At 41.4% G+C, this 26,757-nt stretch overlaps 1 protein-coding gene across 1 annotated transcript; it reads right to left on the bottom strand.

Annotated features, from left to right (window-relative positions):
* Window positions 1-23,178, bottom strand: Serinc3 (serine incorporator 3). The gene is made up of 10 exons (XM_038331731.2): window positions 23,023-23,178; window positions 16,915-17,076; window positions 14,661-14,857; window positions 11,956-12,035; window positions 9,496-9,633; window positions 8,103-8,272; window positions 6,361-6,451; window positions 5,743-5,923; window positions 1,678-1,902; window positions 1-967 (listed from the first exon to the last, which is right to left on the bottom strand). The coding sequence occupies exons 1-10, from the start codon at window positions 23,059-23,061 to the stop codon at window positions 829-831; spliced, it is 1,422 nt and encodes a 473-aa protein (XP_038187659.1). The 5' UTR covers window positions 23,062-23,178; the 3' UTR covers window positions 1-828.
* Between the last annotated feature and the right edge of the window lie 3,579 nt (window positions 23,179-26,757).

Raw genomic sequence — 26,757 nt, 5'->3', positions numbered from 1 at the left:
AAACTAAATATCTATTTTAATCAAGTACTTTTATAATGCAAATGTAATAAACTAACATGCCTCTGACTTTTACACACTTATAACAAGATCAGTACATAACACTGCAGCATTTCCCAAGTGAACTTTCAGTTAATCAAATCCACAAAGCATTTACTGGGATGACATATCTGACAAAGCCACAGACTTCTATCAAGCAGCAGTGTAGTATAAAAAGTAAGTAAAGGAACTCAATAGCCTTCTCTCAGCCTCATCAGCAGCCATGTTTCTGGGAAAGGACCTACATCCATAATTCCTTTCCACAAACCAGGATGCTAGCTCTGAAGAACCAATGGAAGAAACAGTGTGCCTGTGTCACTCAGCAAAGACCTCTACTGAGGGAACTGTGGATTAATGCATTCCTTTTTTAGTTTTTAAGGAGACTGCAATAGAAATATATTAAAGATTGTCTCAAATATCCAACAATCTTCTAACTTACATTTTAAACCCAAGTAGGAATCTACAGGTCTTTATAAAGAACTCTCTTCACAGCACAGCTGCAGTTCACGCTAAAACACAAAATGTTCCCTTTGTGCTATAGCCTTACAAATAAACGTGTGTGTGTGTGTGTGTGTGTGTGTGTGTATACACACACACACATATATATATATATATATGAAAGTTCAGATTCTGCATCAAGCATTATTCATTTCTTGCCTTTTGATATAAACATGAATACAGCCAAATTTGTAAAGCGTTCACTTAACAGTTTAGTTGATGAAACGAGAAGGGATATGTGTTTTCAGCAAAGGAGCTTTGTCAGCTTTAGCAGTATCCTTGGCACTCCGAAGCTCAGCTGAAGTCCCGACCTGTGAGGATGAGTGGAGCCACAAGAGTCCAGAGGTAAAGGAGGAGGCACACCCAGCTGGAGCCCATTTTGACCCACACAGGTAGCCAACCGCTGGATACTTTCTGGAACTTGGCATCAGGACTAAGAAAAACAAGAAGGGGGAGGGGAAGGAAACAATATTGTGAAGCTGAATCCTTCTCATACCACTCACTCACCCTGGCCAATGCCAAGAAACCCCTCAGGGAGGCTTAGCTGCTACTATTAACCTAGGATGGTTCTAGTAGGGACTTGAGAAGCTATTTTCAGTTACTATGACCAACAGACTTTGCATCTCAAATAGCATTTTCCTTCTTGCTAACATGAAGACCTAACTATTCTTTTAGCAAGGTTCTTATGTACCATCTGAATTATTCTAGTTACTGGCAAAATGGAAATAGTCTCCCTGAAATGGTTCCTGCTTAGGATATTATTACTCTGACCAGAATACTTTAATATTGCCTCTCTAAAAGCACAGGAAAAAAAATATATCAATATCAGGCCAAATGGTTTTATGCCATGATTTTCTTAAAGCGACTAATAATTTGAACCACAGAGAATTCCAACTGGTTTCTATTTCAAGCAGGGCATGTTAGCACATGCTCTTAATCCCAGGAGTTAGGTGGCTATAGCAGAACAAGAGGAAGTTTGAAGTGAGACCATCTGAAACAAACAAAAAGGACTCCAGAAAAGGACACTAAATACAGACAGCTTCATTCTCTGAGACAGAGAAGGGCACCACAATAAGGAAAATCCACTTAGATATATAGGCATTCCCAAGGGCTGAGCATTCTATCTTTGTCTATTCCTCCTACCTGTACCAGCTGGTTATGGTCATCATGATGTACAAAGAAGCAAAGCAGAGCATCAAGTGGAAGAAGGAGTAGTTATACTGCACCCCCTCCTTCTCATTGTCCACAGCCCGACGAGGCTGTCCATCTTCTTCATCGTTGGCTCCATTGGTGGTATCACCAAGGATAACACTATCACTCCCAGAGAGGGTCAGCTTGTTAACTTGGCTATTGCTTGAAGTACGGATGCTGGAAAGTAATCCCAAGAAAATCACATCAAAAAGGGAGCCACTTCAGATGATATGTCTTTGACCCATATATGACTAAGTTATTTCTGGGCTGTTCCTACTTTGGACACAAAAAGCCTGCTGAAAGCCCTGTCCAAAGATACAACCTATTAATTACAGGATGGTGCTCTTCTTAGTAGTTGCTACTTCATGTCTCAATTCCAGAAGCACGCTACCCAGTGTCTCTTCTACTGCAACGTAAGTGCCTTTACTATGCTTGTAATATACCACCTATCTCTTCCTAGCCAACTTATGTATAAAGAGACTGCTCGTTCATTTCCTGGCTGCCCAGACTCGAATAATCACACAGAAACTGTATTAATTACAACACTGTTTGGCCTATTAGTTTAGGCTTCTTATTAATTCTTATATCTTAAGGTATTGCCATAATGCTGTGGCTTTCCAGGTAAGTTCCAGGTGTCTATCTCCTTTGGCAGCTACATGGCGTCTCCTTGACTATGCCTATTCTCTCTATATATATCTCTGTTCAGATTTTCCAACTGGCTTTACTCTAAGCCACTGGCCAAAACAGTTTTATTCATTAACCATGTGGGACATTCTTCTGTATATGTGTTGCTTTTATTGGCTAATGAATATAAAGAAGCTGCTTCGGCCTATGGCAGGGCAGAATATACCCAGGTTGGAAGAGATATATAGAGAAAATAGGCCGAGTCAAAGACATGCCATGTAGCTGCCTAAGGAGACAGATGCTAGATCCTTACCAGTAAATCACAGCCTCATGCCAAAACTTAAGATTAATAGAAATGGGTTAATTTAAGATTTAAGAGCTAGCTAGAAACATGTTTGAGGCTTTGGCCAAACAGTGTTGTAATAAAAATAGTTTCTGTGTGATTATTTGGATCTGAGCAGTCGGGAAACAAGTCAGCAGTCTGACTACACACTTATTCATCCGTCACTCGTCTCAGTGCCATGACCTCTTGAAACCCTGGCATCATTCCTCCCACAGCAGGTGAGAGGCTTCTTACTACTCCCAGTGGTCCCAGGTGTCCTGTCCCAGCACTTGTCAGTCCTGCCTTGAGAGATTCAAAGAACTCCTTAACATCAGCTATAGGCATCTGATTCCCAACACTGCAGACACTCACTAGAAGAACAATTAATAACTAAAGAAAAAACTATAAATGACATAAACTACACGATCATTTCAACAGATAAAGCATATGACAAAATTTAGTATTTTTCAAGATGAAAATACTTAAAGTGACGGGTGATGGCAGTGCACACATTTAATCCCAGCACTCAAGAGGCAGAGGCAGGTGGATACTTTACAGAGTAAGTTCCAGGACAGCCAAGGCTACACAGAGAAACCCTGTCTTAGAGAAGGAAAAAAAAAAGAAAGAAAAAGAAAATACTCAAAACTGCTCCCTCTCAAGATCAACAACAAAGCAAAGATCCCACTGTTGAATTTACTATTTAACATTGCATCATAAGCTCTAGCCATAGCAATTAGACATGAAAAGATAACCAGCAACTGATTTCAGCAAGCTGTTATATACAGAAGGCACCTATTTCTATAGTTCATGTTATACCATGGTGGACTTGTAATGCCAGCACTCAGAAGGCTGATATAGAACAAACAGGAATTCAGTAGTGCATATACATATGACAAGCAGATAAACATACTATTTTATAGATAATAAAATAAGTAAAACAGGCTCCAAAGCTACAGAGAAACCCTGTCTTGAAAAACCAAAATAAATAAATAAATAAATAAATAAATAAGTAAGTAAGTAAAACAAGCTCAGAGTGGTGGCACTCACCTATAATCCTATCACTAAGAAGAATGCAGAATTCAAGGTCAATATAGGCTACAAGACTTTGAAAAAAAATGGGACAAAAGATAGCTCAACAGGCTTGGCATGGTGATGCACCCCTTTAATCCCAATACTTGGAAGGCAGAGGCAGGCGAACCAACCTGAATTCCAGACCACCCTTGTCTATAAAGCAAATTCCAGAAAAGCCAGGACTAAACAGAGAAACCTTGTCTTGGAAAAAACAAAACAAAACAAAAAAGCTCAGCAGGTACAGGTAAACCCTGACAACCTAATTACAGCCTTGGAAGGCAGAGTGGGAAGGAGACCCAGTTCCTGAAAGTTGTCCTATGACCTCTGTGCCACGGCTCACACCTACCCACGTGGGAGGTGAAGGCTGGAGAACTAGTTCTAGCTCATCTTCAGCTAAATAGCAAATGTGAAGCTGGCCTGGACATGAGCTCCTCCCTCAACAACAAAAAGCCTAAAAGTAGCCAACCAGTCTAACTGCAGTACAGTTTGCTCATCCCTACTCTACATAATCTTTTTTTAAATTTTTTTATGGTTTATTTAACTTTATTTTATGTGTATTGGTGTGAAGGTGTCAGATCCCCTGGAACTGGATTTTCAGACAGTTGTTAGCTGCCATGTGGGTGCTGGGAATTGAACCCGGGTCCTTGAGAAGAGCAGTCAGTGCTCTTAACCGCTGGGCCATCTCTCCAGCCCCTCTAGATAATCTTTTAAAGTAAAATTGGGGCCAGTAAGATGGTCACTGAGTAAAGATGCCTGCTGCCAAGCCTGATAACCCAGGACTCACATGATGAAAAGAGAAATCCATGTCCCACAAGTTGTCGTTAACAATTTTCATATGTGCACTATGGTGCCACTGTTGTTCCCTCAATAACTATACACAAAAATAAAATGTTTAAAAAAACTAAGTTAAATCTGAAATACCATGTACTAAATGTTTTCCATGGTAAAAGTAGATTGAAATGGAGATATTCTCGTTTACTATTTTATATGTGGTCTCTCTTATTTTGCCAACTTGTAAAAATAAAATTTATCTTGATTTTGAATATTTCTTACTTTTAAATTATTAATCTAATAATATATGGAAAATGAAATGAGCGGGAAGATGGACACAAATAAAGTCATACCTGTGGTTCTGTGATAGGGACTATTAAACTTACATTTTTTTTACATAATATAAATGAGGAAAAAGACTTATAAAGAATTTTGGCACAGTTATGGAAATCACACCCAAGGCTTCACACATACCAGACAAGTGCCATATACTCTGACCAACACCTTCTGCCCCAAATCATTGTATTTTTTTTCTAAAAGTTCATTCTGAAGATCTCTATTTCCAGCCCTTGGATTTTTATCCTACACAAAGGAGGCACCTCCATAAAACCAGAACAAAGTATGAGAAGCTTTTCTGAACACCCCACCCCCCACCCCAACCATTTTTAAAGACAGGGTTTTTCTCAGTGTAACAGCGCTGGCTTTCCTGGAACTCACTCATCAGGATGGCCTCAAACTCAAGAGATTCACCTGCCTCTGCCTCCTGAGTGCTGGAATTAAAGAAAGGCAAGTGCCACCACGGCCCAGCCAAATTTTCTGAACTTTAAGACATATACACACACATATACATATACTTGCAAAGATATGCAAAGAACTTTTTATTGAAGGAAGCATGCTGGTAGGATTTGCCTAGGGAAGTGGAGGCAGGAGGATCATGAGTTCAAAGCCAGCCTGGTCTACAGAGCTAGTTCCAGGACAGGCTCCATAGCTACACAGAGAAACCCTGCCTTGAAAAACAGATAGATTAGAGATAGATAGATAGATAGATAGATAGATAGATAGATAGATAGATAGATAGATAGATAGATAGATAGAGAGAGAGATAGATAATAAATGGAGGCATATTATTTTAATTCTTTACACTGCTTTTAAAACATATTACATTTTTTACATAATATAAATGAGGAATGTATTAATCTTGTATTAAGCACCTCTTATCTAGAACTTACCTAGAATATATAACGCAGACAACAAAGATAAACAGCCCCCCAAAATCATCCAAATTCATAGAATGTCCACTCCGTGACGGTGGAGTATAAGTAGGAGCAAGAGTAGTTGAATTTGCTGGAGACACAGTGGGTGAAGTTAAGTGTGTAATGATGCTCCTGAGAGAGGGGTTGCAGGAACGGTCTGAAAATGGCAAAGTTTTGCTATCATTAGTTACAGCTCACTCGTGTTCCAAGGAGAATCAGAGGGTTTGCCTACACACCATTTAGCTGTGCTGTGAAACACAGGAAAGGTATGTTTAGAAGAACCTGAAACTCAGCAATCAGTACTGTATTTACATCTTACCCGATGATCTACCTTTAGAAAAAGTAGTTATCTTAAGTTTTATAAATATCTATTGTGACTTCATTGGTTTTGTGATGTTTAACAAACCATTTTAGCTTCCAAACAGGAGCGCATCCCTAGTTTTATTCCAGTTACTTAAAAGGTAAATAGTTGAAATCTACTGAGAACAATGACCATTTCCAAGTAGTTTTCTGTTTGTTTCACATTTGCTCTAGCTCCAGTTTGTATACCCAGCAAAGGAGCACGTCTATTGATGGGTTAGGACGTTCCCTTACCAGGCTCGTTGATCATGGCTGACCAGGTGAGGTAAAGGGTATACAGAGTGATAATGGAGGACTGCAGGAGGCCAGAACGAGGCTGATGTTCCTGTGGAATCAAACAAAACGATGCTATGATCTGTAAGGAATGAATGATCCCCTGGGGTGCACTCAATTATTAGAAATTGAAAGCCTGTTTCCTGACAGTTAAAGATGACAGGTGGCCTTCAGTTTCAGTCAGTCTACAAAATAAGACGGCATCTGCTGCTGGTTTGCAAAGCACTTCACAATCTTGAAAATTCCTTTATATCACACACACAAAGGCTTTCAGTTTCTTTTTTTTTTTAAATTATGTGTACAACATTCTGCCTCCATGTATGCCCGCACGCCAGAAGAGGGCGCCAGATCTCATTACAGATGGTTGTGAGCCACCATGTGGTTGCTGGAATTTGATCTCACGACCTCAGGAAAAGCAATCAGTGCTCTTTAACCTCTGAGCCATCTCTCCAACCCCAAGGCTTTCAGTTTCTAACCTCGTTATATGAAGAAAAACCCACTCAACTCTACCACAAAATAGCTAAGTGACCAATCACCTCTTGGAAATGTCCATTTTGGTTTTTATTCTTTTTTTTCTAGATACTGTTGCCCAAATTCAATCCTGCTTCAGTTTCCAGGATTGCTGGAACTAGATGTACCATATTCACTTAGCAATTAAATGTGAGCTAACAAAAAAAAGTAAATGAAAAAAAATTTTTTTTCTTGGAAAAAAGATCACATGTAGTCCAAGGCTGGCCTTACACTCACTAGGTAGCTAAAGATGATGATGACCTTGAAACAACTGATCCTTATGCCTGGTACTGAGATCAAACTCACCTTTGTGCAGGCTGTGTGAGCCTCTAGCAAAAAAAATCAAACAACACACCAGTCCCTCATGCTTTTAAAAAAATTATTATTTATGTATTCTATGGTGGGAGCAGAACCTCAAGTATGGTCAGGAGTTAGTTCTCCTACATGATGGGTTCCAGGGATGGCACAGGGGTAATCTAACAAGCACCCTTATAAACTGAGCCATCTCAGATACTTCCCTCATGCTTTTCTGAGAAAGGGTCACAACACTGAGGTTTTCTAGACTAGCTTCTAATTCCTTAAGGAATTATCACACTTCATACTTTTAAGCAGCTGGGACTGCAGGGATGTACTACATCTGTTTAAATATATTTATTAAGTATGTGTAGGGACATGTGTGCCACAGTGTATGTGTGTATGAAAGTCACAGGACAACATGCAGGAGTCAGTTCTCCCTGTCTACCCTATGCGTACTGGGACTGGAACTCCAGGTACCAAGCTCAGGAATAAGCACCTTTACCCACTGAGGCAACTCACCATCCCCAAGTTACTTAGTTTTTAATGATCAGGAAATGAGTGTCATCAAGATATAGGAACTCAACTGGGCATGGTGGCACATGCCATCAAAGAGGTCCCAAAGTTCAAGGTCTGAACTGTCTGGTGAGTTCTAGGCCAGTTAGGGCTATGAGAATATCTAAAATATAAAATTAAGAACTAAAAAAAGTCCAGAAAAAAAATATAGCCACTCAATAGCACATACACGATCACTAAGATGTAATTACACATATTTAACAATAATATGGAGAGATATTTAAGTAGCTAAATACAGATATAATTAAAACATTGCCTGCAATTTAAGCTTAGCTAGCATTAATTCTAAGTCTTTCACAAGAGAAAACAGAAAACCATCATACCTGAATTTTGGGGAGAATGGATACAACAGAAACAGCAACACAAAAAATCAGGTTAAGGCTGATGAAGACCTTATTTTCTGTGCAGCCATCTGGTTTGGTGTAGAAGATGTAGAACAACACAGCAAATATGATCGAAAGGATATAAAACAAGCTTGTACAAAACAGCAAAGCTGGAAAAGGAGAAAACAATATAAATATCCAGTGTCCAAAGAAATGGCTAGAATTAAGATCAATTTTCTTCTATGCTATATAAGTAAAGAGACTTAATTCATTCCCATACTGAGCAATAAACTGCAAGAAAACTTTAAATGGCCCAAGGTTCAAGCTTCATATTGTTTTAAAATGATTCACCATTAAACTCCAAAATCCACTAAGTAAATGAACTCACAACCTGGAACCTAACCTAGGTTTCATGGGTTCAAGAAAAAAATATCTGATGACCCCATTTGAATAATCTCTGAATTACATATTAAATACGTACGTAAGTTTTTCTAGATGATTCCTGGTTTTTCAATGGCACAATTTAGGGTCAGGTATGGTGGGTGAACACCTGTAATACTAGCATTTGAGAAGCTAAAACTGGAGGATCACAAGTTCAAGGCTAGCCTAACTACACACAGCTCCTCTCTACAAACTAGGTCACAGCTGGCAATAACTATATGCCAGGGATGATGTCTAGGTAAACAAAGCAAGCTCTCTTTTAGACAATTTCACTTTGTAGCCACTGGCTACTTAAAACCTGGCTCCCATCACAAATACTGATATAACCTCCCTGGTCTGGGAAAATAATTCCTTTCCATTCACATAAATAGTCATATAATTAAATCTAAATCTAGAAATGTTTTCTTAGCATCTCAGCAGTATAGTTCCATTATTGACAGACTCCAATGATGAATGTATTATGCTCACCTTCCAGCAAGGCATACAATTCAAAATAGGCTTAAATAACAAACTAGCTTTTTAAAAGACAGTTATAGGAGTTAGAAAGCATTTGTGGCTGCTCTTCTAAAGGACAGGGGTTTCAGTCCCAGGGGAATCTGATTCCCTCTTCTGGCCTCCATAGGCACTTCATAAATGTGGTGCACAGACATAAATGCAGGTATAACACCTCCCCACACATACATATACTGTTTTTAAAAAGTAAGCCCTAGCTGGGCAGTGGTGGAGCAAGCCTTTAATCTCAGCAGAGGCAGGCATATCTCTGACTTCGAGGCCAGCCTGGCCTACAGAACTAGTTCCAGAACAGCTAGGGGCTATTTACAGAGAAACCCCATCTCAAAATAAAACAAAACAAAAGCCCTAAATTGAGTTTATATATTCAAAACTGGGGATTTTATTATACTTCCTACTTAAGGTAGCAGTATGACATTTTGCAGTGAGTTTAGGCACTTACCAGCATACCAGAGCCTTGGGTTTCCTTCTTCCATTCGATTTACCCATAATTCATTCCAAGAGTGAGCCATGTCTACCAAGAGCACCAGTTGGATGATGATGAAGAAAGTGGCCCCTAACATGCCAGCACTAAACCAGACTGTAAACAAAGACAACAGTTACTCTTCACCATAACAGCAACATTTCAGAATATAGCTGATAAACTTTATGAGCAGACTTCAACTCTGGTAAAGGACAGGCAGTAAAGACATTCTGTCAACAACAGTACAGTTTGATTATCATTTCAAACTTACAGGTATTCTTTAAGGAATGTCAGGGGATTTCCTACCTTTACAAGCATTTTACATGTGTGTTGTGAAGGCCTGAAAATGTGAGCCTGTTTCCACATTTGTGCTTCTACCTCAAAACAAACAAACAAACAAAAAAAAACAAAAAACAACAACAACAAAAACCAGGGGGTGCCACCTAGTTGTTGTTCGGAATTCTACTATCAAGGTTACTGTCAACAGGTGTGGCTAATTGCCTGACCTTGCAGAAGTAGATTGTTCCTGACTCAAACAAGTCTCTGGATCCAACTAAATTCCAGTTTCCTTTATGGAGATAACTTTGGATTCCACCCAGGGAGTGGTTTGCCTACAGAATGTTTTTAGTCTAGGACGCGAGAGTGACTTGGTGACTTGTTTTGTTCTAGCAACAGAATGTTTAACTATAAATGTAGCTGGTGACTTTCAATTAGTAAGTTTATTTCCTTGTATCATGTTAATGCAGTCTTTTGTCTTACTCCTACCTTCTGGGGTCAGGAGTAATTTAAGCAATTGGAAATTAAAGTGGGTGAATTTTCAGTACTCACTGGAATTCCCTCCTGATACTATCCTATATGTTTCTCCATTTTATTATTTTCATTCTCGTCTTCATATTCTCTACTATATTTCAAATCCCTAAGCCTTTACCCTTGTGAGACACATTTTTGTCAAGGCTGGTCCCCGTGAGTGAGTGCGTGCGTGCGTGCATGCGTGCGTGCGTGCGTATACCGAGCATGAATAAGTGCATCAAATAGACATCTGAGAATAATTTCTTTGAGTCAGTCTCCTCCTTCCAGCATGTGAGATCCAGCGTTCAAACTCAGGCTTGTCATCAGGCTTTGTGGCAAGTGCCTTTTACCCTCTGAGACCTTTTAAAACTTGTTTCAGTTTGTAGCAAAGGGAGTCTGGTGAATTGATCCATGAAAGATAGTTCAGAGTATCAGTTAAGAGTACAAGTTCTTTACAATCGGCCAGACCAAGAGTAGGCTAATGCTTCCAAAATGTCTTTTGGTATTCAAGCTCGTTTTTAAAGACAAATACCACAATTACAGTGTCTGAGTAGAGTTGTAGTAACATCTGTCTTTCTGCAGAGTTTAGCAATATTTTCCAGATACCATGACAATTTTTTATTTACACTACCTCTATCTAGTTTTGTTATTTTGGTTAGTTCATCTGGACCATGGTCAGGGTCACAGTCCAAAATGGACTGCCATGGTAGAAGTGACTATTGGGGAGTGGAAGGCTGAGGAATGTCTAGGCAGACACAAAATAGAGTTAGGACAAGATGGTGTTATTTATTTAATCAATTCACTAAGACCTCACATTCTAAATAACTTCATAAGACTTTTCCCAGCCGGGCGGTGGTGGCGCACGCCTTTAATCCCAGCACTCGGGAGGCAGAGGCAGGCGGATCTCTGAGTTCGAGGCCAGCCTGGTCTACAAGAGCTAGTTCCAGGACAGGGAAACCCTGTCTCGAAAAACCAAAAAAAAAAAAAAAAGAAAGAAAGAAAAGAAAAAAAGAAAAAAAAAACTTTTCCTAAACTGGGCAGTGGTGGCGCACAGCACTCAAGAGACAGAGGAATGTGAATCTGAGTTCTAGGACAGCCTGATCTATAAATTGAGTTCCAGGATACACACCGAAACCAAAAACAACAACAAAAAAAGATGTTTCCTTTCCTTTTAGGGAGATGGGGGGAAAACAAATAGGAAACTGTCAGATGTCACCTGATGCCATGTCACAGAAGCATGTTAGGACAGGGAAAAGTCAGTATGGGAGCGTTAGAACCTCATGTTGACCGTGCAGTGGGGGTACACGCCTTTAATCCCAGAACTTGGGAGGCAGAGGCAGGCGGATCTCTGTGAGTTTGAGACCAGCCTGGTCTACAAGAACTAGTTCCAGGACAGGCTCCAAAGTTAGAGAAGCCCTGTCTCAATAAACAAAAAAAAAAAAAAAAAAAAAAAGCCTCATGTTGATAAGTTCTCTGATGATTTTTCCTCACCAAGTAAGATAAACTATTTAGTCTGAGAAGTGGTCAAAATATCTCCTGATTTTAATTCATCACTGTCTTAATGTGTGGTCACACAACTGGACACCATGTCTCTAAGGCCAGCTCCTAATCACAGAGTTACACACACATCAACCCCTCAGCAGTCCATACCTGAAGTAAAATGGCCCCCAGGGATATAGAAAGATCCAATCATGATACCAATAATGGCAGCAATTTTGAAGAACCAAAACCTATTAAAGAACAAAATCACACTTAAGAGAAATGCTATTATTCTTACACTGAGAAAAATGCATTTCTGCTACTAAAAAAAGCCCAACTAGCATTTGAAACATATATGTCTAGGCTTGTTTCTTCGTTTGACCCGAAGCTATTCCACTTAATATTTCATACAAAATATATTAAATAAGACCTTGTGACATATGCCTCTGATCCAGTTACTATAGAGGTTGAAGCAGAAAGATACCTGTCAGGAGCTATTTTTCATGAGCTACTGTGGGCCTGGACACAATTACAGCTTACAGCAATTGATAATTCAGATGTCAACCCACCCAAGAAATTATTCTCAGATGGAGGAACCCTGCCGAACAAAACCAGCAGGACCACTGACTCTGAAAACTGTTGCATTTTCATGTATTGTGTACATGTGATCTCATGATTACATTTCAATCCTTATGGGCACACGTATCTGTGGATGGTCAAAAGCACGGCTACTCTCTACACTGTTATTCACATTACGGTGAGAAATTTAGAAGCCTGTTCTCTATCATACTGACAGAGCAGGCTGGCTAGATGTGTCAAGGACAAAATTGTAGGTGTCTGGCCTTGTAGGACCTAAGCTCCTCAGAGGATTTATGATGAATTAGGGTGGTACTGCAGGTGTCTCTCCTTGTTCTATCTTAGTACTTCAAGAAACCAATAGCGCCTAACTGACTAGCCACGTCCAGGTATTATAATCACACTTTAGAAATTTAAAATAATGCACGTATTCTTTGCCTTTTGCTTGGATCTCTCAATGGTCTAGTTTTATCCCTTTGCATTCTGCAGTGGCTTCTTTAAGACAGTCTGGACCTCCTTACAGATGCAACCACAGTTTGCTACAAACTAGCTGATAAGTTTTGCTATATATCCTCAAACAATGCCTGTGTCCTTAATAATTTTTCTTGTAGTTTTTTATTACTAACAAGTTGCTAAATATAAACAGATGTATGCTTGGGAATTTCTTACGGCAGGAGATGGAAATATAAATTGAGAATAAGATAGAAGAAGAAATTATAAACCATTAGAAAAAAATAAAGAGCACATGAATAGAAAAACGTGTGACAGAAGATTCTTTTCCTATAGCCATTAGACTTTGGTTCCTACACTTATTGTGGCTTCTCTTTTTGAACCCTGAAAGTCTTCAAAGTTGGCCCTTGAAGTTTTTTTCTTTCCTTCCTTGTTTCTTTTTTTTTTTAAAGATTTATTTATTTATTTAATGTATGTTGGGGTTTTGTGAGAAAGTGCAGCTATAGGGTCTGTAACCTAACAAGTAGCATGTAAGATAAGTCATTCACATTCATGAGTAAATTTTGGAGTTTTCTTACTTTTAGCACATAAAGGTAATGCTTTTCTAGAATTATAAGTTCTAACAGTGTTAGCTGCATGGAGAGTACATATATGGAAGAATCATTAGATTTATGGAAGAAATTATCCCCCAATCCTCCATTTACAAAATAAGACACAAGGGGCTAGAGAGATGGTTCAGCAGTTAAGAGCACTGACTGCTCTTTCAGAGGACCGAGGTTTAATTCCCAGCACACATGGCAGCTCACAATTGTCTGTAACTCCAGTTCCAGAGGACCTGATCAACATATATAAAATAAAAATATTTAGAAAATCATAACAAAAAACCAAAATAGGACACAAATACTTTGTCCATAATCACAGTGCTCATTAGCAAAAAGGCCAGAACCAAATCTGACTTTCAGCCTATAACCTTTCCTACTGTCTTGAGCTAAGTATGGGGAACAAACCAGTAATCCTACTAGGAAGGTAGAGGTAAGAGGATCAAGATGTCAAGGCCAGCCTAGGCTGATGAGACCCCATCTCAAATAACCCAACCAAAGCCACCAACCAGCCAACATGGCTTGCATGCCAGAACATGAAGTTTCAAGCTTTGAGAGCTGAATATACATGAACTTCACCCCTATATTCCCAGCTAAAAGATCTTAGGCAAAATATTTAGCTTCTCTGAAATTCAGTTACTACATCTATAACAAACACAACATTTACAAAGCTCCCATCAGCTTCCAACTGAGAAATTTATGTCAAAGAGGAACTGGTCAGAAGGAAGAAGCAAGAGAAGCAACCCATTTTTTCCTTTTTTTTTTTTTTTTTTTTTTTTTGCTGTTCTAACTTTCTTGTATACTATGTGTGTGCTTCTGTTAATATGTGTCTCAGGCACATGCTTATTCATAAATGAAAAACAAAGTGTCTAAGCACTGTGTCTCACCTATTTTACAAGGTACGCTAAGCAACTGAAAGAAAGCTATCAAAAAATTATAATAATCTTTTATGTATACATCTAACCACTGATTAAATATTACATTGCTTCCATTCAAATGACATATCAACAGCTGAAGGTGATGAACCATGAATATTAAAAGACAATCTTGCGGGTGGTGGCGGTGCATGTCTTTAATTCCAGCATTTGGGAGGCAGAGGCAGACAATCTCTGTGAGTTCAAGGCCTACAGGAGTTCCAGGACAGGCTCCAATGCTACAGAGAAACCCTGTCTTGAAAGACCAAAAAAAAAAAAAAAAAAAAAAAAAAACCAAAACAAAAAACAACAACAAAAAAAAAAACACCTTACATACCCATTGTGTATTGCGGCTCTGGGATCTTTACTTGTTTTTACTTTTAACATGAGCAAAAAGAAGGCAAAGAAAAAGATGGCTACAGCAAAGTTGATCCGATATACAGCTTTAAAACCGACCAGCACATCACAGTCTTTCTCTGCCTTTAGCATATCAGGCATCTTGATTTGAAATCCTTCTTCACAGAATCCAGGAATCTGAGGAGACAAGGAATTTCAATGCCACGAGAGTATCAACACTACAGAAATGTTATCTCAATCCAGAAGCAGGATTTGTGAAGAAAAAAAAAGAAAGACAGCTCAGAGGTTAAAGCTGCTCTTCCAAAGGTTCTGAGTTCAAGTTGCAAGAACTACATGGTGGATCACAACCATCTGTAATGAGATCTGGTGCCCTCTTTTGGCCTGCAGGGATACATGCAGGCAGAACACTATATCCATAATAGATAAAATGAAAAAAAAGACTGAGAACTGAAATTTCTGACTTCCAATTGACTACATTCTTATTACCTAAGAACATAAACAATTACATTTAAAAACAAAAGCTGGGATGGAGAGACAACTTAGTCATGAAAAGCAGTTGTTGCTTTTACAGAGGATCAGGATTCAGTTCCCAGCACCCACAGTTGCTCACAACTGTCCATCTATAACTCAAGCCATGGGAGCCAATGCCATCTTCAGACTTCCAAAGACACCAGACATGCACATAGTGCACATACATACATGCAGGCAAAACACTTATACACATTATATGTATAGTGGTAGTTTGAATGTAATTGGGCCCCATAATCTCATAGGGACTGGCACTATTAGGAGATATTGGAGTAGGTATGGTCTTGTTGGAGGAAGTGTGCCACTTTAGGGACAGACTTTGAGGTTTCCTATGCTCATAATATTGCCCAGTGTAGTGTCTCAGTCGACTTCCAGTTGCTTGCAAGATGTAGGACTCTCAGCTACCTCTTCAGTACCATGTCTGTCTGCATGCCTCCATTCTCCCTGTCATAATAATAAACTGAACCTCTGAAACTGTTTTCTTTTATAAGAGTTGCTGTGATCATAGTGTCTCTTCACAGCAATACAAACACTAAGGCACACATACACACACACTTTTTTAAAGATGACTAGTTACGACAGTTAAGCCTGTAATCCAAAGTTTGAGAGGCTGAAGTAAAATGACTACAAGTTCCAAGTCAACCTGCACTACACAGTGAGTTTAAGATTAGCCTGGGTCATTTAGTAAGCCCTTCTCTGAAGACAGGATGTAGCTCAGTGGTAGAACACAGGATGAAGCTATAGGCTTGGTCCAGTCCTCAATTAACCCACCTTCCTGAGGTTATTTCAATTTTTCTACAGAATTTTTCAGCTACAAACTCCTTCTAAAGGTAAAAGAATATTGTAGCTTAAAGCTTATGCAAACAAGGATAAAATGTTTCTAAATTGTTTCCTCTGGGTTGTTAGACTATGTATTAAGACCAGTCTAGGCTACAAGAAACCCTACCACATAGTAATAATTGTAATTAAAAAAAAAAAAAAAGCAAGGCAGTGGTGGTGCACACCTTTAATCCCAGCACTCTGGAAGCAGAGGCAGGCAGATCTCTGAGTTCGAGGCCAGCCTGGTCTACAAGAGCTAGTTCCAGGACAGGCTCCAAAGCCACAGAGAAACCCTGTCTCGAAAAAAACAAAAACAAAAACAAAAACAAAAAAAAGAGCTAGTTACAGGACAGGCTCTAAAACTACAGAGAAATCTTGTCTCGAGAAAACAACAAAAATAATAATTGTAATAATATCAATAATGTTAAAAGCGCTAGCTGGGCGGTGGTGGTGCACACCTTTAATCCCTGCACTTGGGAGGCAGAGGCAGCTGAATCTCTGTGAGTTCAAAGCCAGCCTGGTCTGTAAGAGCTAGTTCCAGGACAAGCTCCAAAGCTACCAAGAAATCTTGTCTCGAAGAAAAAAGCCCTAAATTACTGGGGCTTTAGAAATAGTTCAGGGATTCCTCTTGTGGAGGACTGGGGTTCAGATCCCAGAACTCAAATGGTGGCTCTCAACCATCCCTAACACCAGTTCCAGGGGACATGACACCCTCTTCTGACCTCTACAGGCATGACAACATACATACATGTAGGCAGAACACTCATACACAGAAAATAAACCTTTTAAAAGTATCTTAAATGATCTTGATTGAATATAACAGTAAAAGTATTATAAAATATAAAAGTAATAAATAACCATGGTAAAATGCTTTAACTTCTACTTACCTTCTTTAGCTGAGTTTGTATACCTTCTGTCATCATGATGCAAGACACAACAGTGCCAAGGAAGAGAATGGAAGCATAAATGAGTCGAGTTACAGTGGAATTCTTGCTGATGGGACAGCAACTGCACAGCAGACATGATGCTCCACTACAGAGGCATGGAACCTATAACAACAACACCATGAGCCATAAGAGCTCCTTTACTAGCTGGGCAGGTGTGGCGCACGCCTTTAATCCCAGCACTCAGGAGGCAGAGGCAGGTGGATCTCTGTGAATTTAAGGCCAGTCTGGTCTACAGAGCAAGTTCCAGGACAGGCTCCAAAGCTACACATAGAGAGAAACCCTGTCTCAAAAACCCAAGAGAGAGATCCTTCATTGCTGTGAGGCAAACGAGTAGGTAGTTTTAACAGAATCCCGTTTAATATGGTAAATGCCTGTAATCCCAGCACTCTACATGGACTACAAATTAAGTAAATCCAGGCATAGAAATACCCATGTACAATCTCAGCAGAGACTGATGGAAGAGCATCACAAGTATGAAGCCAACCAGGGTTACATAGGAGTGTCTCAAAACACAAAACAAGACAAAGCAAAAATGCAAAAGCTTTAGAGTTAATACAATTTCTGCTACTTTAGTGAATTATGTATCTAACCCTTGTTTCCTTTCTATAAAACAGACTCAATAAAATAATCATTTTTTTAGATTTTACAATAAATGAGCCCATCACACAATGCCTAAAACATAGGACGAGCTTCCAAAACATTATATTCACAGAGCATATTTTATGTGAAAAGAAAAACACAAACATAACTCTACTTTTTGTTTACTATGAACCTTAGCTCCCAAAGTGATGATTACTGCTATCAGGCATGGTGGCTCAGGCCTTTAATTCTAGTACTTGTGAGGTCGAGGTAGGTAGACCTCTATGAATTTGAGGCCAGTGTTGTCTACACAAGTTGAGTTCCAGGCCAGTCAAGACTACATAGTGAGACCCTGTCTCAACTTGCTCCACTCCCAAAACAAGACAACATTATATGCTTGGTTAAGAAACTACCTGACTTGCTTTGAAGTTTGAGGTTATCAAAACAGCACAATTGGTTAATACAGATTTATAAACAACTATAAACGGTGGATGATTAGAGCTGGAGAGATGGCTTAGCAGTTAAGAGCACTTGCTGCTCTTACAGGGGACTGGAGTTCAGTTCCCAGCACCCACATAGTGGCTCACAGCCACCCTAAACACCAGTTGTAAAGAATTCAACACCCTCTTCTGATCTCTGTGGGCACTGGACAAGCAGGTAATGTACATACATAAATGTAGGCAAAATATTCTACACATAAAATAATCTAAAACATTGAAGCACAAATCTAAAAACAATGAATGGCTCTCTAGTCTTATGACATGAGTCTCAACAATCATTTTCATTATAACTTTCACAGATGTATCAGGCTTTTGTATTAGAGCAAGCTGATTAATTTAAAAGCCTAGTTCTCTTAAGATGTAAAATGGGCGCAATGCCACTTATCACTGAACTGTGTGAAGAATAATCTGGAATATAAAGTAACCAGCATAACTCCTGACTTGGAAAAGGACTCAGCATTGCAGTAAATATGTCCAGTCGGAAGAGTGAACTAGACCAACCAGCCTCAGTCCAAAAGAACCAAATTATAGCTCGAATTTAGCTACTGTAATTCAGGTATTTTGAACCAGGTGTGGTGCTGGTCTTTAATCTCTACACTTGAGAGGAAGAGGTAAAGATGGCCACAAATTTGAAGCCAGCCTGGTCTACAAAAGCAAATTCCAGGGCTACATGTAACCCTATCCCAAAAATAAAACAGCCAGGAGGTGGTAGCACATGCCTTTAATCCCAACACTAGGGAGGCAGAGACAGGTGGATCTCTGTTAATTCAAGGCCAGCCTGGTCTACAGAGCGAGTTCCAGGATAAGTTCCAAAGCTACAGAGAAACCCTGCCTTGAAAAACCAAAATAAAATTAAAAAAAAAAAAGTTTACAAAATCCAATGAGACCAATGTCACAAAAATGAGAAGTTTAGCTAGGCACTGGTGGTGCATGCCTTTAATCCCAGCACTTGAGTTTGAAGCTAGCATGATCTACAGAGCTAGCTAGGGCTTTTACACAGAGAACCTATCTCTAAAAAAAAAAAAAAACAAAGAAAATGGAGAAGTTTAGACACTGATTTGCAATACACGGAAAAGCTAAAAGATGAAGACAACTGTGTAGAACTATTCTAATCTCAGAACAAGGCTACTTTTGCCTCAAAGTAGACTGAGTTGAGAACACAGCCCCTCTGCCTCTGATCAGAAGCAGAAAGAGTTAATCGTAAAAAGCTTTGGCTGCAATTTATTCTAGGGCATCCAAATATCACTGTAAAAAATTCCATTCCAGGGGGTGGGGGAGTGGGAGCAAACATCTTTAATCCTAGTACATCGGAGGCAGAGGCAGACAGATCTCCGTGAGTTCAAAGCCAGCCTGGTCTACAGAGCTATGTATCAGGTCAGGGAAACAGCCTGTTTCTAGAGAAACTGTATCTTGAAAAAAACAAAACAAAACAAAAAAATTTCACTCTTTCTTTTATGTATTTTTTTTTTTTTTTGAGACATGGTTGGTTTCTTTATAGCCTGTTCTAGAACTAGCTTCTAGACCAGGCTGGCCTTGAATTTACAGAGAGCCGCCACCACCTGGGTCTCTCTTACGCCCAGGAACTTGCTTTGTAAACCAGGCTGGCCTCGATCTCTGCCCATCTCTGCCTCCAAAGTGCTGGGATTAAAAGCATGTGCCACTTTGCCTAGTCTATTCCACTCTTTAGTGACGAGGCTTGGATTCTGCTTGAAGCTTGACCCCCTGTAAACCGTTTACCCTGCACTGATAATTAATTCAAACAAACTACCCTGTAAATTTTACTTCTCAGGAAAATAATAAAAAGTCTGCCTAACCATCAAGAAATGAACTTCATTCATAAAGCCACCCAGGGCACCACCACTACACTGAAACTGCCAGATCTGAGCCACCATCCCATGAAAGTAACCCCACAGAATGAACAGCAGACAGTTTCTATTGTGTTGCCTGCAGCAGCTATACTACAGTGTACTTAATAAGCTCTCTACTGTCCTTTCCAGGTTTTGGTGGAGTATTCACATCCTGGGTATTATTAGCCCCAAGCCCAAATCTACAAATCAAAGAAAATAAAAAGACTACCAGCAACTAAAATGGAAGACACATATTCTCCCATCAACCTCAGAAGGCAACAACTCTGAAACACCACAGTGTCATCTGCAGTTTCCACCCACTGCTATGGCTCAAGACCTATCTGTGCTACTTTGCTGTAAAGTTCCAGCAAATCAATACCCGTATTTACTTCTCCAGGTCATAAACACCTTGAGGGGAGGCCACTTCTAACTTTGTACTTTACACCTTTGCATAGTAGGACATCAGTAAGTACTGTCAATCTGCCTGTCTACTATATGCCCTACCTTTTCTGTTTCGAAAAAGAACATCGCAACACTTGCTCAAGCCAGAAACCTAGAGTCCTCAAAGCCTCCCTCATCTGACTTAGAAGAGCAACTTGTAGACAATGAAATGGTCATACATGCCCATTTGAAGGGAAGTTTTAAAGCTAGGGAAAAACCACCTTCTCATGCCTATGTAAAAAAAACATCACTTATCAATCCCACTAACGTTTTCAAAAGACACAACTCTGTATCCTCACAATAATATCCCCCCTTGCCTCTTTCTCTTTCCCTAAGTCAACTGTCCAAGCAGCAAGATCTAACCACCTGAGTTACTCAACACCAAGAACTCTAGACTTACATATATGCTCTTTTCAGGGGGAAAAAAAAAGGAAAGGAAAGCCAGGCAATGTAGCACACATCTGTAACCCCAGCACTGGGCTACAAAGTGAAACCCTGTCCCTCAAATATTAATAATTTGAAGGGTTCTGTTAAAACATACAGGCCAGTTGTGGGAGCTCACACCTGTAATTCCAGCACTAGGTAGGCTGAGGTAGGATTGCTGCAAGTTCGAGGCCAACATGGACTACAAAGTAAAAAAAGCAAAGGCTAAAATCCTTTGCCTGGAGTGGTAACACAGACTGTAATCCCAGTATTCTGGAGGCTACATCAGGATTGTGAGTGTGAGGCCAGCATGGGGACTGGGGGTGTAGCCTGGGAACTCTTTTTTTTTTTTTTTTTTTTTTCTGGGAACTCTTTTTTAAGAGACGCCTCTAGCATAAGCAAGGTCCTGGGTTCAATCTTTTTTTTTTTTTTTTTTTTTTTTTTTTTTTTTTTTTTTAGTTTTTTCGAGACAGGGTTTCTCTGCAGTTTTAGAGCCTGTCCTGGAGCTAGCTCTTGTAGACCAGGCTGGTCTCGAACTCACAGAGATCCGCCTGCTTCTGTGTAGTGAAGAGGTACGGGCCGGCTTCCCGCCGCCCAGCTCCCAGCCACCGGCTAGCTTATACCCCGAAATAACAACACACAAATTGTATTCTTTTAAATACTGCCTGGCCCATTATTTTCAGCCTCTTACTCACATCTTGACTAACCCATATCTAATAATCTGTGTAGCACCACAAAGTGGTGCCTTACCAGGTAGATTCTAGCGTATGTCCATCTTGGGCTGGAGCTTCATCGCGTCTGGCTTCTCTCTGAGGAGAGGCACGGCGGTCTGCCTAACTTAGGAGAGGCGTGGCATCTTACTGATCCTTCTACCTCACTTCCTCTTCCTGTTCTGTCTACTCCACCCACCTAAGGGGCGGTCTATCAAATGGGCCAGGCAGTTTCTTTATTAGCCAATGAAATCAACTCAAACAGAAGACTCTCCCACATCACTTCTGCCTCCCGAGTGCTGGGATTAAAGGCGTGCGCCACCACCGCCCGGCCTGGGTTCAATCTTAAATACAAAATAAATAAATAAGTAAATAAATAAATAAATAAATAAGATAAAAAAATTATCTAAAAAATAAAACCATACAGTGCGTATATTCATGACTTGGCTCCTTGATATCCTCCCCTCCCTATTTTTTTTGGGGGGGGAGAGTGGGAGATAGGCAGTTGGGTTAGATTAAACCCAGTCTCCGGACACCTGCATAAACTGTATTTGCCACTTCCTGTTTTGAGACAGGGCCTTCCAAGTGCTGAGATAACAAATGATCTACCATGCTTGGCTCTCCACAGCCTTTAATTTCCAATTATTCTCTTCCCTCATTCCACTCTTGTTATTAACCCCCTACAGGAAAAAAAGAATTAATAAAATATCAAGCAGTTTCTAGATATAAATACCTGGATTACATCATTTCATATATAACCAAAACTTGAAATGATGCTATCCAGGGAAAAACGAACAAGATATTTATGACATTATCTCTGCCCCACTGCCAAGAAGCAGAGACTGAATCCTTGGTTAATTACATCAGTTCGGGAATGGTTCAAGGAACTGGTTCAAGGTAACATGCTTCTCTGAGACAGATGTTAGCTTATTCGGTATATTCTCGGTTTCCCAGACCCTAAAATTAACTTTTTAAAATGTTTTAACATTGATAAAGTGATTTGACTGATTTCTGCACTTTCTTCTCACAACAGCTCTGGAGGACAGAAATGCCAGGTTGTTTAATCCCACAATGTTTAGGCCGTAGCGCTAATTAAATAAATGGTTACAGCCAGTCCCGTCTGAACCCGAGCTGCAGCGGGGCTGACTTGAAATCCGCGTGCCCCCCGAGCTAGGGAGAAAAACTGGCTCCGGGGACCCTAAATTTCACCACGCCACCTTCAACCCCCTCACGCACCCCCTCCTAGGAACCTCGGCTTCGCTGCTCCTCCTCCCGCCCCGCCGGAACCCAGGGTCCGGAAGGCTCGCGGGGGCGGGGCGTCGGATTTGTAAACAATGGCGGCCCGGCCTCCCGCCACCCTCCGCCCACACCGAGAGCCAGCCAGGCCGCCGCACCCCGACCTTGGGACCCGGGGCCTGGAGCCCACGCACAGCCCGGACCTGCCCGCTCCTCTCCGCGGGCCTCGGAGAGGGTCGGGCCCGCTGTGGGCGACCTGACAGCCATTGCCGCGCGCCTCAGGCGCCGGAGGCCCAAGGTCTCGGGACTCACCCAGCTGGCCAGGGAGAAGACGCCTAGCACGGCCCCCATGGTGACGCCGGGGCCGAGACCACCGCTCCGAGCAGCTCCCTGCGCGGTGGCCAACTGCCGGCTGAGGCGTCGCCTCAGAAACGCGACGATTTCTCAAGCCGGAAGCAGGGACCGCCCTTCGCAGGACGCCCAGCACGTCATCGAGTGGCCCCGCCCATGGCCCACAGACTCATTGGCTGAGGAGGAGGGAGAAGGCGGAGCTACGGCTGCTGGAGATGCCGGGGCCACAAAGGGTTCAGGGCAAACATCCCTGGGTTACCTTGGGGCGGTGGTGATCCTTGCAGAGGGAGAGAGAGACGGCACATCCCCCGCGAACTGTAGTTCTGTGAAGAAGCTACATCCGTACTAAACATCCTACAAGCTGTTTAATTGTGGCTGGCCAGTACACTGTGATTATGGAGAGATGGAATGTTTGTAAGGCTGGAGGCAAACAGGCTATGTTGGGTCATGCATGTAATAACCAGTTAGGACCTGTAGTCCTAGCACTAGAGAGGATGGGGTCCAAGTCTATCCTAGGCTACATAAAGAATTCCAGGCAAACCTGGGCTACAATGTGATCCTATATCTGAAGGAGGAGAGAATTGTTCTTGCACCGAAAAGTAGTGGTGCACGTCCGTATCAGAGAGAATGAAACAGGATGATAAAATTCCGAGGCTAGCCCGAGCTGTATAATAAGGTCAAGGCCAGGCTGCTGAGAGAGAAGAGAGAAAGACTGAGTCACATACCCTCTTCCACAGTGGAGCTCATTACACCATTCAGGATTACATGAATGTTCTAGAGCCATGGCCATATTGGGCTCAAAATAAGCTTATTCCCTTTAAAGAAAGACCATTGTTTTGCATCATCAACTCAGAATTTGTGACCCAGTTAAGAGGAGACTGGCAGAACAAAAGCTCCCTATTGTAATGAGATGAGTGTCAGGTCCAAAAGACACTCAGAACAAATGGCCAACTGTGGTACCTATTAGCACACCCAGAGCACAGCAAGCCTCCAGGCTCACCCAGTGCCTGAGGATCCTCTCAGCTCTTCTAACTGCATCCTCTAACCTGAACCTCTCCAGCCCACAGACTTCCTTTCCCTTCCCCCAGTTTCTCATGTCTATATATTCCTGCACTCTCTTGGTTCTCTTTGCCCTCTTGGTTCTCAGCTCACGCTAGGTTCTCTCTCTCTCTCTCTCTCTCTCTCTCTCTCTCTCTCTCTCTCTCTCTCTCTCTCTCTCTCCCTCCCTCCCTCCCTCCCTCCCTCCCTGTCTCTTTTCTTTCTCTCCCTCCCTTCCTCTTCTCTCAGGACAGATTCAGTCTGCTGGCTATAGGACCCAGCCATGACAAGCTCAATAGAGGCCTGAGTTTCAGTAGTTTACCCTGAGGCAATACCTGGTTCTTTAAAGACCACAAACTGAGATTACCCAGCCACCACCCAGGAACAAATCGTCCAAAGGAAATTCCTATTGTTCCAACCATTGTAGATAGGATCACCTGCCAGCACACACCCTTAGCTTTTCACAAGGACACCCCTAGACAATGTTAGTCAATCAAGGGTCCTAAATCTTAAAAATCCCTCACCCCTGCCTTTGCTAACTCTAACTGAGCTCAGGACTTTCTGATCACTCCAATACATTGGACACATGGAGAGACCAACCCAGCTTGCAAACTCGTGTAAGAATAAAGGCTCTTTGCTTTTACATACAGGACTCGGTCTCCTGGTTGGTTTTGAAGGGCACAGCGTGATCTGGACGTAACACTAGATCTCTCCCTGATCTAGGCTCTTCCAGATGCCTCTGGCTGTTCTCTCCCTCACATCTACAATAAAAGCCTTCTCCTCAGCCATACCTTGGAGTGCTCATCTCCTCCTTTCATTCAATGAGAACTATGAAATGCTATAGGATATTCTTTTAGTAAAATAGTATATTCAAGGACTGGGGATTGTAGCTCAGTTAGTAGAGTGGTTGGCCTTGAGTTTGAACCCCACCACCACATAAACCAGGCCTGGTGGCCAACACCTAGGATCCTATCGCTTGGACTGTGGAAGCAGGACAATCAGAAGTTCAAGGTCAGGCTTGGGGTGGTGGTGCCTACCTTTGATCCCAGTACTGAAGAAGCGGGGGAAGTGATTTCAGGGTCAACGTGGTCCACGTAGGGAGCTCTAGATTCACCAGGGTTATGCAGAGAGACCCTGTCTTTAAAAAAAAAAAAAAGTCATACAAGGGTATCTTCTACTACTATATATGGTATATATGGAGTTTGAGGCCAGTTTGAGCTACAGGAGACTTTACCAAAAAAAAAAAAAAAAAAAAAAGATAAGAAAAAGGGTCAGAAGATCAGGTGAGATGAAAAGCACTGGCTGCTGTTTCAGAGGACCCAAGTCCACTTCCCAGCAACCACAGGGCAGCCTACAACCTTCTGTAACTCCAGTTCCCAGGGTCCCTGACATCCTGTTCTGACCTCTGTGGACACCAGGCACACACACATGGTGAACAGACATACATGCAGGCAAAACACCCATACACATAAAATAATAAAGTCATAAATACAGGCACTCTCAAATACACTGGTATATCATGGGAGAATTCCATGGCTAAATTTGCTAATTAATCTTTATGGCTAATTAATGTAGGTGGTACTATCTGGAGGCAAGTGGGTCTGCACTATATAAGAAAGTTGACTGAACACAAATCAGAGTGAGCAAGCTTGTAAGTAGCCTTTCTCCAGGATCACTGATCATTTGATTCCTGCCTTGAGCTCCTTCCCTGAACTGTAACCTGGAAGCTGGAATAAACCCTGTCATCCTCAAGTTGCTTTCGGTCATGGTGTGTGTATCACAGCAACAAATCAAACTATGGAAGACAGGTCACAGCAAAGCGCAAAATCTCTCCCCTAGATCTCATGCTATCTGATGACAGCCTGGGCCTTTGGCTGGTGGGAGCTAAGAAGCCAAAGGCCTGTTAAGTTAATCACAGGATGTAAGGTCAGACAGAGGAATGAATGACTACTCAAGGAAAGGATAGCCCAGGGAAAACCATAATTAGGCTCTGGACCTGCGACATTCCAGCATCCACAGTAACTGCAGTTCTAACCACTTAATCAGCCTTTCAAAAGTTCAATGTACAGTGTCATCCTCTGCAGGAACTTCCACTCACAGATGCCCAGAGGACCAAGGATCACATTTAGTGCAGACAGACAGGAGCCAAATAGTAATTTTCCTTCATTGTTCAGAAGGCCCATTCCTAGGATCTGATGGAGATGAGGCTGGGTAGCAGACAGGAAAGTATCTTCAGTAGACAGGATGGTAAAGCCATTGAAAGACCCCCACTCAATAATAGCAGCTAGCAGCAGTAACACCATTTCGCAAGGCATGAAATTTTACCAGCGCAGAGGACAGGGAAGCTCAGTTAAAGTTCAGCTCAGAAAAACAAGGGCAGTGGGGGCCAAGCTGGATATCTGTGGTCAGACACCTGGCCATGAGCAAGGGAGCAGAAACAGCTTGTACCCTAGATAAACGAAGTTAACTTGCATATCTGATTTCTTGGAAACCCCCTGAAAGGTATCCAGCTGTCCCTAGTTTAAACCCGAGCCTTATTTAAATTGTCCAATCAGAACCCTGTAACTACGCTTCTCGCTTCTTTTGCTCCCCGACCCTACAAAAACCCACTGCTCCAGCCTAAAGGCGCGCTAGTCCTCCGAGAGACTAAGCCGCCCC

The sequence above is a fragment of the Arvicola amphibius genome, chromosome 5, assembly GCF_903992535.2.
Source record: "Arvicola amphibius chromosome 5, mArvAmp1.2, whole genome shotgun sequence".
Taxonomy (NCBI): Eukaryota; Metazoa; Chordata; class Mammalia; order Rodentia; family Cricetidae; genus Arvicola; species Arvicola amphibius.
This window is presented reverse-complemented; position numbering and strand designations above follow the sequence as displayed.